Source organism: Propithecus coquereli, unplaced genomic scaffold (genome assembly GCF_000956105.1).
Source record: "Propithecus coquereli isolate 6110/MARCELLA unplaced genomic scaffold, Pcoq_1.0 Scaffold536, whole genome shotgun sequence".
Lineage (NCBI taxonomy): Eukaryota > Metazoa > Chordata > Mammalia > Primates > Indriidae > Propithecus > Propithecus coquereli.
The window spans coordinates 1,127,832-1,147,448 of record NW_012151241.1 but is presented as its reverse complement, the minus strand read 5'-3'; the positions used below and the strand labels follow the sequence as shown (position 1 = coordinate 1,147,448).

Below are 19,617 nucleotides of genomic sequence, written 5' to 3'. Positions count from 1 at the left end.
ATAAATATATGAAAACATGTTAAATTTCACTAATAATCAGGGAAAAGCAATTTAAAATAAGATACCATCTTATCTATCAGATTGGAAAAACAATATCAAGTTTTGGTGTGGATATGAAGAAATGATACTCTCAGTGCTGGTGGGAATGTAAATTGTTGTAGGCATTTTGCGGAGCAATTTGGCAATAACTACTAAAGTTGAAAATGCATACATTACACAATCCAGTAATTCCAATTCTAGTTATTTATCTTAGAGTTGTGGTCCCCAACCGCCGGGGTCTGTGGCCTGTTAGGAAGGGGCCATGCATCACCACCGGAGCTACACCTCCCTCCTTCCTCTCTCCCAACCCCAACCAATGTCCGTGAAAAAATTGTCTTCCATGAAATTGGTCCCTGTTGCCAAAAAAGTTGGGGACTGCTGTGTTAGAGAAACATTTGCACATAAGGAAATGTGTATAAAGACACCCACTGCAGCATTATGTTGATATAGAAATACTGAAAATAATCTAAATGTCTATCAATAGAGGAATGTTAAAAAAAATTATGGTGTTTTCATATTAAAGAATACCATATTGCAGTTGAAGGAAATAAAACATATTTCTTTACATTCATAAATTAGATCTCAATGTTGAAGAAGGATATATGTACTGTATCAGTTTTTTTAAGTACATACACAAAATGCTAGCAATCATTTCTGGGTGTTGGGAACACAGATGTTCTATCATTTTCTATAATAAAAAATTTTCTCAAAATTAAACAATGCAAAAAAAGAACAAGTAGGGAGATTTTAATTGTTTCAAGTGATATACTCAGGTAAGATTAGATAAGAACTGAATATTACATACTGGGTTGGCAATTGATAAGTCAGTAACAACAAATATTTGTTAAACATCTACTAAATGTAAGGTATTTTGCCATGTCATAGAATGGAGAAATCGAGTATAAGACTAAAGGGAAGATATAGCTTTCCTGATTTTGATGCTGCAGCTTTTATTTACATAATGATGATGGTGGTGGTGGTGATAAAAGCTTCAATAAACCATGTTCCAACTGCATAAAAATCTTAAGTTTCATATAACAACTAATTACAAACTTTCTGCTTAGGTAGGGTTTTTGGATCGGCAGAGGACATTGGCTTTGCTGGAAATGTTCTATGACCAAAGTTCACAAATGCTTAGAAGTTTACTCCGAAACCCAAGACAATGTAAGTGTCACTCAGAGGAAATATGCTCAAGCTGGAGTGTCATGGTACACTGATGTGATAACACAAAATCAATCTATTTCCATGGAATCCCTTCATATGACATCTCTCTTAAATTATGATAGCTATATCTAGTTGTTTATTCCCTTACAAAATTCACTCTTCATCACAACTAAATATATTTTTTTCCTTTGTGGAATACTCAAAATTGTTATCTCAGAACTTAGCTAGAACTTAATTTTAAATTCATTCAAATGAAGAGGTGCTTTAGTAACAATCTGCATGTTTTGGAAATTAAGCTAGTGATGGTAATTCCATTTTTAATGCCCAACTTAGAACTAATATTTCTAAGAAAAATATTTTCTTCTCCCAAGCATTTTTACTTGTACATGTTTACTGTACTTATACAGTAAAATATCCTTTTTATATTACTACCAAAACAAATAGATTATGGGTTTATTTTTATTTATTTTATTTTTTCAGAGATGGGGTCTCACTATGTTGCCCAGGCTGGCCTTGAACTTCTGGGTTCCAGTGATCCTTCCACCTTACCCTCCTGAGTAGTTGGGACTACAGGCACATGCCACCATGCCCAGTGTTTTTTTATTTTTTAAAGAGAAAGTCTTTTGGCCAGGTGAGGTGGCTCATGCCTATAATCTTAGCACTTTGGGAGGCTAAGGCAGGAGGATTGCTTGAGGCCAGGAGTTTGAGACCAGCCTGAGCAAAAGTGAGATCCCATCTCTACAAAATATAGAAAAATTAGTGAGACATGGTGTGGGCCTATAGTCCCAGCTACTTGGGAAGCTGAAGCAGGAGGATCACTTGAGCTCAGGAATTTGAGGTTGCAGTAAGCTATGATGATGCCACTGCACTCTCCCCGGGATATAGAGCAAGTCTCTGTCTCAAAAACAAAACAAAAAAAAACCTTTTAATGGCTGGATTTTCCAAAGAATGGCACTATTTTATTTCCATGTGAGGATTTATTACTTGGATACTTAAAAATCTGTACGTGATATATGTGAAGTATTCCTGAAAATAGTTTAACTACTAAATGTTTTTGTGTGGATGGGGACAGTCTTGTGGCATAAATCCCACTTTCTGTAGTGCTGGACACCAGGGTTTTGTTGTTTTTTAACAGCAGGATTCTGGTGCATGCTATCCAGTCTTTCCCTAGAATTCAAATCCAGCTGTACACATAAGTTGTAGAGGAAAATAATTGAGGAATGAAGAAGAAAGAGGGAAAGAGGAAGGGAGACAAAATGAATTTGGAAAAACATAGCCCCAGTGAAAGACTTTCATGAATAGAGACTTGCTTTTATTTTTAGATTGCAGATATTGAAAAGATACTTGAGATGGAAATGGTGTCCCCTTCTCCATCCCTATGCTATACGTGCTGTAGGTGGACCACAAAGGTAGAGGATAAATTCTGTATTCCTTGGTAGTCTAAGCAACACTGAAGTAGCAAAAGGAAAATCACGTTCATTTCCAAAACCACAACTTTTAAGAAGGGATGATCTCTAACTCACAGTAGTGAGAATTTTTTAAGTTCTTATAGATACTGTTTTGCTTTTTATTTTGTTGCAGCCAAAGGTAACTGGTATTTATTTAAAGCAATAGGCCTATATTACAATCACTGTGCTCAATGCTTTTTTTTTTTTTTTTTTGGTGTTAATTTAATAGTTCTGATTCTGCGTTCTAAGATCAATTGTTAAGGTAAATGTTTTGTTTTCTGCATCAGGGCCATTCATTGAATTTGAAGAGATAGACTTGCCTGAGTTCTGGGGAGACATGGATAATCAGAAACACATTTATGAAGACTTTGACAAAGTGGCCTTAGAGGTGAATACATCACTTGCTGAAAAACGTGCTAGTAAAACCCAAGGTAAATTATTACAAAATCCAGAAGATCAACAGAAACATGATGAACAGAGAATATCAACACCACCACCAGACCCACCAAAACAGCAGGGAGGGACAGCTGCAGAACAAAGACAATACAGAATTTCAACTGAAGAACAAGACAGAGAGCCAACTGCAGAACAAGAACTGTCCAGCAAATTAGTAACAGAACAAGGCACTCGCACAGAGTTGACTCCAGAACAAGCACCAAGTGGAGAGTTAGTAATAGAACAAGAACAACACGGCAGGTCAACTACAGAACAAGGATCACACAGGGAGTCAATAACAGAACAAGGACTTGCAGAATGTGGCTCACAGGAAAAGTCAATAGAAGAACTATACGAATGGTCAGAAGAAGGACCTCATGGAGAGACAAATTCAAAAGAACAGCAGGATATGAAGTCAAGTTCACCATCAATAATACATAGTATCTTAAGTAAAAGTACAAAACCTGGGGAGTCTACTATCTCTGAGTATGTTGAAATCACTCTACAGGAAGGGAGGTCTTGGGAGCAAGCAAATGAAGAGGAAGTTCCAACATCAAGTAGAAAAGTTTGTCTTTCAGGTAGTAGTGCAGTCCTTCTGCAACATCAGCTCTGTGTTTTGTGGAGTGGTTTTTAAAGTCTTTTCAGAAAACATTCATTTAAATTAGGATTTTGATCTGCCATATCAGGTCATGCAAACCTTAGACATATTTTGCTACTCAACTTGAGTCTAGACCTTGAACAATCAATTAAATGCAAAACAGAATGTCTCTGTTGTCGATTTACATAGAATTTCTATTGCACTGTAAGTCCATTTCTGTGGAAGAAATAAATCTGGTAATGTTACATACAGAAATTTTTTTTTTTTTTTTGAAACAGAGTCTCACTCTGTTGCCCTGGCTAGAGTGAGTGCCGTAGCGTTAGCCTAGCTCACAGCAACCTCAAACTCCTGGGCTCAAGCGATCCTTCTGCCTCAGCCTCCCAAGTAGCTGGGACTATAGGCATGTGCCACCATGCCCGGCTAATTTTTTCTATATATTTTTAGTTGTCTGATTAATTTCTTTCTATTTTTAGTAGAGACAGGGTCTCGCTCTTGCTCAGGCTGGTTTCGAACTTCTGAGCTCAAATAATCCGCCCGCCTCGGCCTCCCAGAGTGCTAGGATTACAGGCGTGAGCCACCGCGCCCGGCCGTACAGAAATGTTTTACTTGGGTTTCTGAAAAGGCATTAGAAGCCCTTTTGTTTTAAATGTGGTGTCTGATATTAGAAACCACTTTTTAAAATTTCTTTTAGCCAGGCATGGTGGCTCACACCTGTAATCCTAGCACTTTGGGAAGCCAGGAAGGGAGGATCACCTGAAGCCAGGAGTTTGAGACCAGCCTGAGCAACATAATGAGACACCTCATCTTCACAAAAAATAGAAAAATTAGCCAGGTATGGTGGTGTGCATCTGTAGTCCCAGCTACTTGGTGGCTGAGGCAGGAGGATAGCTTGAGGCCAAGAGTTGGAGGCTGCAGTGAGCTATGATGATGCCACTGCACTCTAGGCCAAGCAACAGAGTGAAACACTGTCTCAAAATAAATAAAATAAAATAAAATTTATTTTATTTCAACTATAAAATGGGTCTTGCTTTGTTCAGTTAGATATAAAATATATGTTCCAGAAGAGTTTCTGAAAGTCATACTTAAGATGTAATGCACCTGGCTGGTCTCAAACTCCTGGGCTCAAGCGACCCTGCTACTTCGGCCTTGTAATATTAATTCATATCTCATTGGCCAGTATTTAGGCATATAGTAGTCCCCCCTTATGCAAGGTTTTGCTTTCCATGGTTTCAGTTAACCATAGTCAGCCAAAGTCTGAAAATATTACATGGAAAATTCCAGAAATAAACAATTCATAAATTGTAAGTTGTGTGCCATTCTGAGTAGTGTGATGAAATTTCATGCCATCCCACAGTATCCCGAGGATGACATGAATCATCCTTTTACCCAGAGTATCTAAAGCTGCCTGTGCTACCTCGCCACTAGTCACTTAATAGCCATCCAGATTATCAGCTTGACTGTGGCTGTATTGCAGTGCTTGTGTTCAAGTAATCCTTATTTTACCTAATAATGGCCCCAAAGCACAACAGTAGTTTGCTAGCAATTTGGATATGTCAAAGAGAAGCCATAAAGTGCTTTCTTTAAAGTGAAAATGTGAAAGTTCTCTTGATTTAATAAGGAAAGGGAAAAAAATCATACACTGAGGTTGTTAAATTCTACAATAAGAACAAATCTTATATCCATGAAATTGTGGAGAAGGAAAAAGAAATTCATGCTAGTTTTGCTGTCGCACTTTGAACTGCAAAAGTATGTACAGGGCTCGGTACTATCTGTAGTTTCAGACATCCCCTGGGGGTCTATCCTCCACAGACAAAGGGAGTACTATTGTATAGTAATAGTGACACCTGGCTATGAGGGAGACTGGGAAATGTAGCTCTCGTTTTGCATGGCCAAATTGGGATACAACAAGTAGCTTTTGCTACAGAGCTGCTCTCAGTAATTAAAGTTATTAAGTGATTTCACTGTAGTTTATGACACAATCTATATGGGAAAGTAGGGTCTTTGGTGTTCTATATACAAGGCATTTCTATCATTCATTGACCTTAGAAATCTAATAGAACATACAATGTCCAATTCATAATTATTTTCTTTTGTACCTTTTAGAAACTGCAAAAAAGGAAGTTCTGAAGGACAAATCCTGCGAACCCAAGTCCCCCAAAATAGAAGGAAAGTCATGGTCAGGTAACTCCTCATTTAATCCTCCTTTCATTTATACCCCTAGAACAAGAACATTGTGAAAGTGAAGTTAAATTGGCTATGTTGTGGAATATGTTTTTCACAGGTGAATTTTTTACTTGTAACTGGAAAATGAATGCCAAATTTGAAGATGAGAAACAGGCAAACATAATCTATGGTAACTCCAAGTTCAAAGGTACATGTTAACAATGAAATCAAGAAGCATAGATGGCAATCCAATACATGGATTTAATATACTGGGGTACTCTGTGATAGTGACTGGATTTGAATAAGAACAATGGGAGAGTGATCTTTGCATTCTTTCTTTCCTGAGAAGATGGATCTAAATAGATACAAAATGGATGTTTTGGGGGTGTTATACTATTATTGGTCTCATGTGCTATTGACAAGTGCTCTTCTACCTTAAAACTTATAGTATTAGTATACATTTTTTTGTACTGTTACATGTCCCTACGACTATGCGAAGCTATGATCCAAGCATACAAAAGGAATCAGATATTAGATAGAAATTTCAGCTCTTCCTCTCTCTGGTAGGTCTGCATCCAAACATGTGAGACAGGTGACAATCTCTCTTGTTTTTGAAGACTTGCCAAGAAAGATGTACTCAGCAGAGCAAAGAGTAGTTTTTAGCTTTCAGATAAACCATGTATTTAACAGTGATTATTCCAAAAAGTACTTATATTTTACTAAAATGCCATTACATCATTTTGCCTTTCACACCAACAAGTAGTAGAGTGAATTAGATCAAGATTATTTTCTTCTTGTCTGCAAATTTTTTTTTCTCATTTAAGCCTTGGTCAAAAAGCAAACTTTCTATCCTCAAAATATTCTGGTGAAATGCAGGGCATTGGTCAAGCTCTTGTGGCCTACTAGTTCATGTTCTTCTTTCTAGTCTTCTTTATTTCAATTTTGCTTTACCATTGTATATAAAAATTGTATGGGTAATTTTTTTTTTTTTAATTTTAGAGACAGAGTCTTACTCTTTAATTCAAGCTGGAGTGCAGTGGCATGATCATAGCTCACTGTAGCCCTCAAACTCCTGGGCTCAAGTGATCCTCCTGCCTCAGCCTCCCAAGTAGCTGGGACTATAGGTGTTTGCCACCATGCCTGGCTAGTTTTTTAAAAATTTTATGTAGAGACAGGGTCTCACTATGTTGCCCAGGTGGTCTTGAACTCCTGGTCTCAAGTGATTCTCCCACCTCAGCCTCTCAAAGTGCTAGGATTACAGGTGTGAGCCACCAACTTGGCTGGTAATCATTTTTAGGGCATATCAAGTCTCATATAGAAGGCATAAGGACATGAATGATTGAATCAATGAATAAATGAAACATAAGTCACTTTGCTGACATTTTATAAAACATACTTCTTATTGTAACATTGAGCTTCAAGATAAATAGATTAGTCAAGAGTCTTGTGAGGAGGGGTTGTAGTGGTGATATTTACTAATTTATTTAACTGGAAAGTCCAGAGTACAGCTGGCTTCGGGCACAGCTGGATCCAAGGGCTCAACCATAGCAGCTGAACACTGTCTCTCTGCCTCTCAGCCCTGTTCTTCTCTGTGTCACTTTCAATTTGAGGCAGTTTTCTCCATATTGTGGCAAAAATGGCCACAAGAGCATCTCTACACTTATATCCTACTATTTTAGCAATTAGAGTACAAAAAAGAATGATTCTTCTCTAACAGGTCTTCCAAGAGTTCTGGGGCTAATTCTCATTGGTCTATATAGTGGGTTACGTTGCTGTCATATGCAAATTGTTAGCCAGACAACCATCCACGGAGCAAGGGTGGGGAGGCTCAGTACCACTTGACTCATCTGAACTGACAGTGGAGGAGAAATAGTTTCCCAAAGATAAAAGGAGGATGCTGTCCTCATGAAGGCAGTGCGGATGCCTGACAGGCAAAAATAGCAGATGTCTATTACAATAGGTACTCATATATTTTCCCTAAGGTTTGAAAGAATTGTTCACTTTATTGCTTCTTGTATGTTTCCTGCTTGACAGACCTACACTCAATTATCAGAAATATTCAATCTTACAAGGAAATAAAAGGTAGGAGTGCCTTCAGTAGAGTTTCCCTCAATCTGCTCCAGTTTGTGCAACTCCTGGAGACATTTGTTGGTGAAGATGTGCCCTTGAGTGTCAGCGAGGCCCTCACCTCCTTTTTTAAGAAGGGCTATGTTGAAACAAAAGAAGAGAAACTGAATGCCTTAGAACAGGTGGGTACTATTTTTTATCAATGAAACAAGTGAGGTCACTATTATAAGTAAATCTCTCCACCTCAGTTGCTCCTGATGTAGCTCCTCTTAAAAAATTTACAACCAAACGTATCACTTTATTTCAACAAGCATAGCCACTAAATATTTTATTTTAGTGTCAAATGTTCAAAGATCACACTCCAGGGAACTCATTCCCCTAATAATTGCTCCTGGCAGGAGATGGTTTCTTGTACAGCTTTTTTTTCCTCCTCTGAAGCTTAAGGAGCAGATTCTGAGGAGCAGATATGAATCTGTGCAAATATGTGTGTGTATATTACCTGTCTGCTATGTGAGTGCATTGTATTTGCAAGTACACATACCTGGGGGATGATTTTGGCCTGAGTATATATTTTTATTCATGGGCATCCAGGTGGTACGTATTTCTTAAGAACTTACTACTTACTTGGGTGATAGATAAATATATACACATTAGCTTATTTAAATAATTTATTCTCTCTTATATGAAATATGCAAATTAGTTTCACTAAGCCTATTCAGTAATCTCATCAGCCTTATGAGTCTTCTCAACCTAATTCTAGACAATTCCCTTTTGCCTCTTCAATTACAGTTCCTCCCACTTACCCAAAAGGTATATATTCACTTTATTTTTGTGATTAATTCAATTACTATCTAATGGATAAAATTAGTCTAGTGAAAACTCTAAAAGGTGAATAAAATCAGTGTCAAGTTAAGTCAATGTTAAATATGAAAAAGAATTTTTTTAACACAGCCAATTTCATTCTTTGAACACTGCCATTCACTCCCTTTCACTACAAAACACATCCCACCAAGAAGCCAGGCAGAGCATCCAATGTGTTTATCACATTCCTGAACACTCAGGGAGGAAGTGGAAAAGAACCATCAAAGATTCTAGGTGACTAGCCAGACGCGGTGGCTCACGCCTGTAATCCTAGCACTCTGGGAGGCTGAGGCAGGAGGATCGCTTGAGGTCAGGAGTTCAAGACCAGTCTGAGCAAGAGCGAGACCCCATCTCTACTAAAAATAGAAAGAAATTAGCCAGACAACTAAAACTATATAAAAAAATTAGCTGGGCATGGTGGCGCATACCTGTAGTCCCAGCTACTCGGAAGGCTGAGGCAGGAGGATCGCTTGAGCCCAGGAGTTTGAGGTTGCTGTGAGCTAGGCTGATGGCACTGCACTCTAGCCCAGGCAACAGAGCGAGACTCTGTTTCAAAAAAGAAAATTCTAGGTGACTGGGCATGGTGGCTCATGCCTATAGTTCCAGCACTTTGGGATGCCAAGGCAGGAGGGTCGCTGGAGGCCAGGAGTTTGAGACCAGCCTGGGCAACATAGACCTCATCTCTACAGAACATTTTTTAAAAATTAGCTGAGTGTAGTGATGCATGCCTATAGTTCCAGCTGCTGGGGAGACTGAGGTGGACTGCTTCAGCCCAGTAGTTCCAGACTGCAGTGCGCTATGATCGTTGATCGTGCCATTGCATTCCAGCCTGGGTGACAAAGTAAGACCCCAGACGCTAAAAAAAAAAAAAAAAAAAGATTCTTAAGAATCTTTCTAAGTTAATGTGTTTTAGTCCAATGCAGAGAATGCCTGTTTTTCTGGTCTAGAGGTGAAATGGCATTTAAGGGATGAAAAATAATCACTGCATTTTCCACTAACATCACACTTAGCCCCAAAGTAAAGCTGTCTTTATAAAAGGTGCTGCACTTTTGGTGGGGAATAAATACAGAATGCCAGCTAGCACAATGAACATTGTGTCTTCTGTGCTTTGTTATCCTGTGTGTATCCCAGATTAGACAAAATGCTTTCCGAGCCCTACGGGGGATTCTCCTAGAAGCACTGTTTCAGAAGTGGGACAGTGATAGTTCAGGTTTCCTGGATCTGAAGGAAGTTGATGAACTCTTGTATACATACAAGGATGGAATGGAAAAAGAATCTATGAAGAAAGGTAAAACATAAGAATGTTCTTATTTAAATTGTGGTAACTCCTTGGCTTCAAGTTTCTCAGTACTATCTATGATGTGTGTATGGTTAAAATATTGGTTGTACTAAAACCACAAGATACCACTTCACACCTACAAGTATGGCTATAATTTTAAAAACAGAAAAGCAATAACAAGTGTTGGCAAGGATGTGCAAATATTAGAATCCTTGTGCATTTGTCAACACAATCAGAAATGGAATATGTAGCAGAGTGCTTTGTCCAAGACCTTAACTCTACATAGAGTCCTTCGAATCATTCCACAGTTCTGCCTATTTTCTCTTCTTTCATCTCTCTGCCTTCATAAGGTCTGATTCACTTCCTCAAGTCTGACTGGCTTGCAAGTTCCTTTTCAATTTACTAACTTCTTATTCTCCTTAATGACTTTTTCTCCCCCTGTATTATGTTTTTCTCTTCTGATCAATACTTCCCAATCAAAAGCTACTAAAATTCTCATTCCAGTATAATAAATTCCTTTCTTCATTTTATTAGATCTTAGTTTAAATTATCTTGCTCTTGAGTTTAAGGATTTATCTGATGACTTAGGCATACTAGAGTTTCGATTTTTAAAGTATATAGTGCATGAGGGAAAGAATCGTCAAAGTTAGTTAAGTTCTTCATCGCTTTAAAAAATCATTGTATTTGTTGATCTTCAAATGTACCTAAGTTTATCTGTTGTTATATTCTCTTCAGCAACTATATCTTCTGCAAACTTTACATTATACTATATCATTTGTCTTAGACTGCATCCAAAGAGAATTTACTTAATGAAGTTTCAAAAGGTATAATGAGGCTGGGTGAGGTGGCTCACACCTGTAATCCTAGCACTCTGGGAGGTCACAGCGGGAGGATCACTGGAAGTCAGGAGTTCGAGATCAGCTTGAGCAAGAGTAAGACCCGCATCTCTACTAAAATGGAAAAAATTAGCTGGGCATGGTGGCACATGCCTACGGTCCCAGCTACTGGGGAGGCTGAGACAGGAGGATTGCTTAAGCCCAGGAGTTTGAGGTTGCATTGAGCTATGATGATGCTGGGGTAACAGAGCCAGACTCTGTCTCAAAAAAAAAAAAAGCTTAATGAGGTGGTTTCCACTTATAGGATGAGCAAATTTCATAACATAGAACCATGTTCTATGGAGAACTCTAGATAATGATCAGGATAGCTGGGTTCCAATACTGGATCATCGCTAAATGGTCACATGACCTTTGGCAAGATCCTTAACCTCCATAGACCGAGGTCTCCTTGTTTGTAAAATGAAGGAATTATATCATTATACATTGTATACACATATCAAAATATCACACTGTACCCTATAAATATGTACAATTATTATGTGTCAATTAAAAATAATAATAGCTGAGCATGCTAATGCACACCTGTAGTCCCAGCTGTGCAGGAGGCTGGGATGGGAGGATTGCTTGAGCCCAGGAGTTCTGGGATGTAGTGTGCTATACCACTGATCAGGTGTCCAGATGAAGTTCAGCATCAGTATGGTGACTTCCAGGCAGCAAGGGACTACCAAGTTGCCTAAGGAGGGGTAACCCAGCCCAGCTGGAAAAGAGCAAATCAAAACACCTGTGCTGATGAGTAGAGGGATCTTACCTCTGAATAGCCACTGCACTCCAGCCTGGGCACATAGTGAGACTTCATCTCTTAAAAAGAAAAATTAAAAGATAAAAATAAAATCAAAATAAAAAATAATAAAAGAAAAAATGCAGCTAGAAAAAAATAAACATTTATTTTAAAACAAAACACCAAAAAAAAAAACCCACCCATTTTGGTGATGAGTTTTGTCACAAAATTCCAGAAATCTTGAACATTAACGTATTTATTTAAAAGTCTCATTGAGAAGCACACAAAGTGTTTTTAAAGAAACTGAAAACTGGACAAGTAGCTAGCCTAGAACTACTGTTGCTATTTCTTTGCTCTGGAACTCTGATGATAAGGAATCACTAAGAAACTCATCAGTCTTTCCTTGATTTCCATTACCTTGATACTTTTGGAGATCATAGGCTGGTTGTTTGCAGCATATCCTTTATTTAGGTTTGTTTCCTCATGTTTCCCCATGATTACATTCACGTTATCAATATTTGGCAGGAATATATCACAAGAACAATGCTGTGTTCTCATTGATTCCTATCAGAAGTCCCATGATAATAACTTTGACCAGTTGATTAAGATGATATGTCAGGCCTCTCCGCTTTAAAGTTACTCTTTTTCCCTTTGTAATTAACAAGGATTTTGTGAGTGTGCTTTGAAACCATATAAATAATTCTTCCCTTTTTTGTCAAACTTTTCATTTATTCATTTATAACAGTATGTATTCATGGTTTCCTACTTTACTCAATGGGTTATAATTCAGTGCTATCATTCTTTGTTTTGATGCTCATATTGTCCCAGATTTAGACAAAGAAGTCCTTTCAGTCTGACTCCTGTGTCCTCTCATCCCCACTCCCAACATTATATTTTGACAAACTTCAAACATACAGCAAAGCTGAATGAATTTTGCAGCGAGCACCTATATTCCCACCACCTAGATTCTACCATTAACAATGTACTATACTTCTTTGGATTATCCATCTAGTCATCTCTCCATCCCTTTATCCTTCCACCTACCTCTCTTATTTTTGGTGCATTTTAAAGTAAATTATAGACATTAGTATACTTCTCCCTAAATACTTCAGCATGCATGTCATTATTTAGAGTTCAGTATTTGTTAACAGGGTTTTTCCTTTTTTGAGATAAAATTTCCATAAAATGAGATGACAAATTTTAAGTGTGCTTTTGCTGGGTTTTGGCAAATGCATGATCTGTGTACCTCAGACCCCTGTCAAGATATATTAATAGAACAAAAATTCCCCTAGGCTCCTTTCCCGTTCAATCCCCACCACCCAGTCCCCAAGGCAACCACTTCTCTGGTTGTTTTCCACCGTAGGTTAGTTTTATCTCTTCTGGAACCTCACAAAAATACAGTAATATAGTATGTACTCTTTTGTGTAAGGCTTCTTTCATTTAGCATAATTTTTCTTGGGATTCTTACATGTTGTTGCATGTATCAGCAACTTGCTTCTTTTTACTACTGAGTAGTATTCCATTGTATGAATACACCATAGTTAGTTTATCTATTCTCCAATTGATGGACACTTGGGATGTTTCCGGTTCTTAGCTATTATGGATAAAGCTACTCTGAACAATCTTGTACAAACCTTTTTGTGGATATATGTTTTCATTTCTTGTTAGTAAATACTTAGGAGTGGAATTTCTGGGCCACAGGATATGTATATGTTTAGCTTTATAAGAAACTGCCAGTTTCCTGCATCCCTTTAACATGTATCCATCATTCTTTGAGCACTTCCTTGCTTTCTGGCACAATGAGATCTTCTGGGTTCATTTTATACTTTCCCTGCTTTCACCCTGTAATCACCCATTTCCTCAACAAAATCTGGTAGTGGAGAATGGTAGTTATAAGCCAACATCTGGGTTCTATACGTGCTCATTGCTCACAGGTCTCTGCTCCCAGGTTTCTCAGTGGACAGATGTAGGGAATGTGTGTGTGTGTGTGTGTGTGTGTGTGTGTGTGTGTGTGTACATGTGTATGTATGTACGTACACATTTACATCTGTACATATCTTTCTGTCTATTAATATTAAAAGTCATGAGTTCATACTGATACCTCCAAGTCCAATCCAACACGACAGGATTAATTCTTGTCTTCTCCCTTTCCATTTTGCAGCTGCTTTCTCTCTGGCTTGTAGTATCCTAAATACATTTATTTATTTGGTCAATCCCCCAATCAATCCATTAGTTCTATATGGAACTAATCTCTTCTCGCTACTACTGTCCTCTCTCTCACATTGATTTCCTTCTTCCAACACTCAACGCTAATCTGTCCCTCTCATATGGTTGCCCTCCTCGCTATGCTTAGGCTCTGACATCTCACACCAGATCACCCCTCTAAGTGGATGCTCTTTACATACTCCTGACACTGACACTGCATGCCAAGGTACCTTTTCACATAGATGCCCTCCTCGATCCACTCAGGCTCTGACTCCCTGTGCTGAGCTGACCCCCTATCTGGAATTCCTCCTCACTTTGCTTGGGCTCTGTTTCCCCATGCTGGACAGCCCCTCCACATAGACACCCTTCTCACCCTGTTTAGGCTCTGACTTCTCAGACTAGGCTGTCCCTCCATTTGGATGCCTTCACCTTGCTTAGGATTAAATACCCCATATGGATGCCCTCTTCATCCTGCTTGGGTTCTGACACCCCAATCTAAACCACCTCTCTGTAGGGCCACCTTCTTTATCCACATGGGCTGTAGGTTGCCCTTCCACATGGATACCCTCCTCACCCTGCTTAGGCTTGGACAACCCATGCCAAACCATCCCTGTACAGATGCCCTCCTTAACCCATTTAAACTCTGATACCCTGCTCTGTGCCACCTTGGCTTCCGCTGACCACAAGTAGATGCTTACCTTGCTCTGCCCCACCTACTGGCGTTAGGACGAAATTGTTCCAGAGGGCAATGGAATGAAAAGAAAAAAAAAAGGAAGAAAGATAGAAGAGGAAAAACCCACAGGTTTTAATCCAATTGAGTACTATATAAATTAGGACTCTTTTGGCTCAAGTAATAGAAAACCCAACCCAGCATGGTTAAGCAAAAAAGGAATTTATTGGTTCATGTAATGAGAAAGTCCAGTGCTAGTTCAGGACACGGCTAGATTTGGGAATTCAAATAATGACATTAGGACAGATGTCTGGTTCTTTCTCTTGCTCTTGCTTTCAGTCTGGCCCTGCTCTCTTCTATGTTGCAGCTCCATTGCCATACAACCTCTCCCCTTGTGTGACCAGGTCCAGTTTCACATCCTCACAGGTTCATTCAGGTTCAGTGGGAATAAAAAGGAAAGTGTCCTTTTCCTAATCATTCATGAAAAAAGTCTGGCATGAGTCAGTGCTAAACCAACCACTCTGGCTAGAGGAATAGACTGTCCTGACTGGCTTAAGCCTGAGACGCATGCTCCACCTCTAGAACCACAAGTGGAACTCCACTCAAACACATGAACTGAGATGGGAGTGGAGTGATTTCCCCAAAGCAAAATTGGAGCTACAAGTACCAAGAGAAACATGAGTGGATGCTAAAGAGCAAAAATCAATAAATGTTCAACTGCAGAAATGGGAAGCTTACACATGATGACTATAGTACAAGGTAGTATTAATATTTGTTCATTGTCAAATAAATGGTGTAGAATATATGCTATTGTCTTTCAGGGGAAGGGGAAATCACGGTGGAAGGCTTCTTGAGGAAGGAGGGAGTTTGAACCATACTTTAAAGGGGAAGGGTGCATACCCTATGACTTATTAATTTATAGCAAATGTCAAAGAAACTTGCACATATGCACCAGGAGACATGTACAAAATGCTTATAACACTGTTCATAATAGCAAAATATTGAAAACAACCTAAACACCCATTGCTAGGGGAATAAATATATTGGTAATGGTATACTCACATAATAACACACAGTGGTGAAAACAAATAAGTCATAGCTACAGAAACAACATGGGTGGATATGGGAGCATAACGTTGAATAAAAAAGCAAGTTCCAGAAAACTATATTTACAAACAGGCAAAACTAAACCACATATTGTTTAGAAGTCAACAACGTGTGTGTGTGTGAGTGTGTGTGTGCATTATATTGTTATATATAACTGTAACAATAGTGGGGAAAGATAACGCCGAATTTCAGGATATTCGTGGGGGTGTGGGAAAGCAGAGGATGGAATAGGGTAGATCATGGAGGAAGATGTAAGTTACTGGTAATGTTCAGGTTTGGTAGTATTAATAGATTCATGATTATACAATTAAAAAAAATAAAAAGAAGTGTGGATGCAGAAGTGTGCAAAGCATAATCAGAAACTGTGAGTAGAATGGGCACAGTGGAGCAAATAACTCCTATATGGCATTAAGGGCAAATATGATTGGAAATAGACTGCATTCAAATATAGTAAGATAAGACTTTGAATCAGGAAATTGCATAATGCAGGTCATGTTTTAATTTTACAAACATAATCGAGCATTTACTATTGGCAAGTCAACTATAAAGTGATAAAAGCTGGCTTGGGGTTATGAAAGTAGAAACAGAGAGAAGTGGCCACAAGGAGTGACCATGTTGCCAAAGAGTAACAGGTTAGGATTAAGTGGTTTATTGGATATGAAAGGCAAAATGTAGGAAGGAGTCGAAGTAGACCCTAAGGTTTCACCAGGCTGAATGGTAGAATTAAAACAAAACAAAATAAAAACAAAGAAGATGACACAGGAGTCATATTGAGTTCAGCATAGGAAGCCACCATAAAATATTCTACTGGGTTCAGAGATGCCTTTGACATACCTGGTTTTCTAAGAGAGCAGTTGTCAAGGGCTTCATTTCACTGTAAGAGGAGAATAAAAATTTCCCCCATGGATAAATGAACTTTTGGTTGGTTTTTGGTTTTGTGTTTATCTTTTAGCTAAACTACACATCCAATTTCCAAAGCCACACTCTGATCACGAAGTGAGGTTGTCTTCAAAACAATTTCAGAAATACATAGAATTGGTTGTATCTGAACTCAGGGGCAATGAAGATCAAGTTCTGGAAAGCGTTGTGGAGTTTCTGATGAATGCTCTGCAGAGAAGCCATGTTGATAATCTGAGGAATAGTGCCAGACGGAAATGGCTACACCAGATCCAGTGTGCAGCACAGACCAGTGGGGTGTCCCTTGAGCCAGTGTATACAGAGACCTTTAGGGCCCTCACCCAGGTATGTTTTCTAAAGTGATGTATAAGAGGAAACATTTCCTCAAAGTAGGTGATATTCAATGGTTGCAAAAGAGGCGTATACTGAATTCTCTTGAAAAATCACCAGGTGCTACTGTAGATGTCTTATTCATTCCAGTACTTTACAAATGCCCCAACACCCAGGAGAGATGCAACTGGAATGATTGCTGGTTGGTAAGATCAAAGCAGAGAGGAAAGGTAGAAAATACAGATGTAGAAAAGATGTCTTGTAATTTCTACTTTCGTTTGTGCTGAGAGTCAAATAAACCTAGAATAGACAATAGATTGATAATGAAAAATACCAATAAGGAGACATGCAAGCAGTTCAAACTAGATTTCCATACATGATAATTGGGATTCATTTTAAAAAGGAACTATTTAAATTATAAATATAAAGTAGAATCCAACATCACAGAATATTTCATAGCACTGCCTAGAAGCAAGCTGACACTATTACAGAATCCTGTCACTTAAAACACATGGCCCTGAGGGGCCACTACCCACAGCCTTTCCACCTCTTCAGAGACTCCCAGATTCCTACTCCTTCCACACAGAAACAGCACAGTGGCCTTGCACATATATCAGAGATTCCATTGATCCAGGCAACCTGCGCCAGTCATCTCAGCTAAATAGCAACACTTGCTCAATGAAATCATCTCCTGAATGGCTGAATTTTCTAATGTAATTGGAAATGGTACACCAGGACCAGGAGACCAGTCAAGAAAAAGAAGCATTACTCAAACTTCCTTCAGAGATCTGTGGTACCCTAAGAGAACTCTCACTACACATTTGTTAATTACTCCATAGATCTTGTATGTAGGAAGGAGAAATAGGACAGAAGAAAAAGGCATGAAAAGTAAACCCAAATATATAGAAAGAGGAGACAAATATCAAGGAACGTGTCTTTCATGTTCCCAATTTATGGATATGTTCAATATATGTGTTAACACATAATATTAATAATATAATATTTTAGGTACAGAGAATTTTCAGTTATTTTAATTAGAAATGGTAGTCCTAGTAAGTCTGCAGTCTTGAGCCTCAGGAAATTCTTTCCTGAAATGACATAGATAAAATATCCAAAGTATGTCAAAAATTCCCTGAGAGTGTTTTTTTTCATATTCACATCACAGTAGATGGTCAAGAATAGGAGTGAAATGAAGGCATCTTCTTGTTCCAGTTCCTTAAAATAAATACTTTTAACTGAAGCCCAAACAATTTGACTATAGTTCAAAGGGATCCAAATTTTAAACCTCTAAATTTGAGTAGACTTGAGAGGTTTTTTTGTTTTTGTTTGTCCAGTAAGCCAGTCTAGTTGGCATAGCAGAAATCATTCTACTCACTAAAACTCAGGTTTAGGGGACAGCAGTGGTGTCAGACTTTTTCCCACTGTCTGTAAATGGTAATATCTGCATTACCTATTCAGGAAAATGAGATGATTTGAGCCAGATACACAAATTCGCTAATGAAGGGAGACATGTTAGGGGAGTTCTTTGGCTGTTGGCAAATACATGGTCAGAAACATTTTGCCCTAGGATGCTGACACCCATGGAAATAAGAAGATCAGTGCTCATATTTCCCTCTTAGAAGAAAACCTACTACTGCCTGATAGAGGAAATGTTCTCTTGAGGAATGTGGCTTGTACCTTAGATGATGCTCCATGGGTACTGAACAAAGTGCTCTACAGGGACATGAAGGGAATCAGGTAAGAACTTCTTGAAGAGGTTGGTTTCACTCTTCTGAAAAAATAATTCCCTTTCTGAAGTAAACTAACATGAAAATCCTGATTAGCTGTGAAGGGAGAAATGCCTCAAGTCACCAGTGCTTCTAGAGTAGGGGCTGATGGGCTTCCAGTCCTGGGTGATTTCACATGATCATTTCTAGGGCTCAGTCTTTGGCAATGATTTGCCATGTAGGGACTCTGCTTCACAGTATCAGCTCAATTACTTCTTCCTGCTCTACGAGTTGTCTCCTGCATCCTGTTTGTGTACGTGTTCTCCGTTTAAGATCTAAGCTTGTCTTTTAAATCTTTCTTTAAAGTCAGACCCTTCAAACTGGTAATCTTATCTGAGTTGACTTCTCTGACATTTAATGCTAATGACTGTGAATGGAGAATTAATCTAGCTTTCTGCAGCATTTAATCTAAACCCATCCCTTGTGCCTTTTTCCCATCCTTGTATTCTTTTTCCTCAGCTTTACGGTAATGGATGAAGGGGAGCCAATTCATGTCCCCCAAGTTCAGTACCATGGGAACATCTTCTTCTGGAACGATTCCCGTCCCAAGAATGATTATAATGGGTCGTTCCTGGCTCTGCCTCTTCAGGATGCATACATGAGGATCTTTGGGGTCTTGGCTGTTGACACCCTTAGAGATCCCCATGACATAAACATCTTCCTACCTCATGAGATCAGATTCTATCAGGTAAGTCATAGAAGTCTTCAAGAGCAATGGTAGTATGGCCTCTCCTGTACTTTTTAGAAAGTGAAATCTGAAACCAGATGAGAGTAAAGCTCTGTATATAGACAATGTCATCATATTTGCTCCTGTTACCTGCATGTATGTTTCAGTCTTTGGAGAGGTTCCCCATTACTTATGGAAGGACTCTCAGCCTCTCTGTGTCCCATAGCATTAATCATAGACATAGAATTTTATACTATAGAACAAAAATCCAACCATTAGACCCCTGACTAAGACCCACAAAGTGGGA

The 19,617-nt window shown here is 38.7% G+C and overlaps 1 protein-coding gene across 1 annotated transcript in view; it reads left to right on the top strand.

Moving 5' to 3' along the window:
• EFCAB5 (EF-hand calcium binding domain 5) overlaps positions 1 to 19,617 on the top strand; it is a 78,127-nt gene that overhangs the window by 47,351 nt on the left and 11,159 nt on the right. Inside the window, exons 6-14 of the mRNA XM_012657292.1 lie at positions 1,104 to 1,203; positions 2,939 to 3,664; positions 5,788 to 5,865; positions 5,966 to 6,055; positions 7,882 to 8,096; positions 9,907 to 10,063; positions 16,603 to 16,892; positions 18,445 to 18,614; positions 19,103 to 19,331. Of these exons, the coding sequence (XP_012512746.1) occupies positions 1,104 to 1,203; positions 2,939 to 3,664; positions 5,788 to 5,865; positions 5,966 to 6,055; positions 7,882 to 8,096; positions 9,907 to 10,063; positions 16,603 to 16,892; positions 18,445 to 18,614; positions 19,103 to 19,331 (2,055 nt within the window). The remainder of the gene's footprint in view (positions 1 to 1,103; positions 1,204 to 2,938; positions 3,665 to 5,787; positions 5,866 to 5,965; positions 6,056 to 7,881; positions 8,097 to 9,906; positions 10,064 to 16,602; positions 16,893 to 18,444; positions 18,615 to 19,102; positions 19,332 to 19,617) is intronic.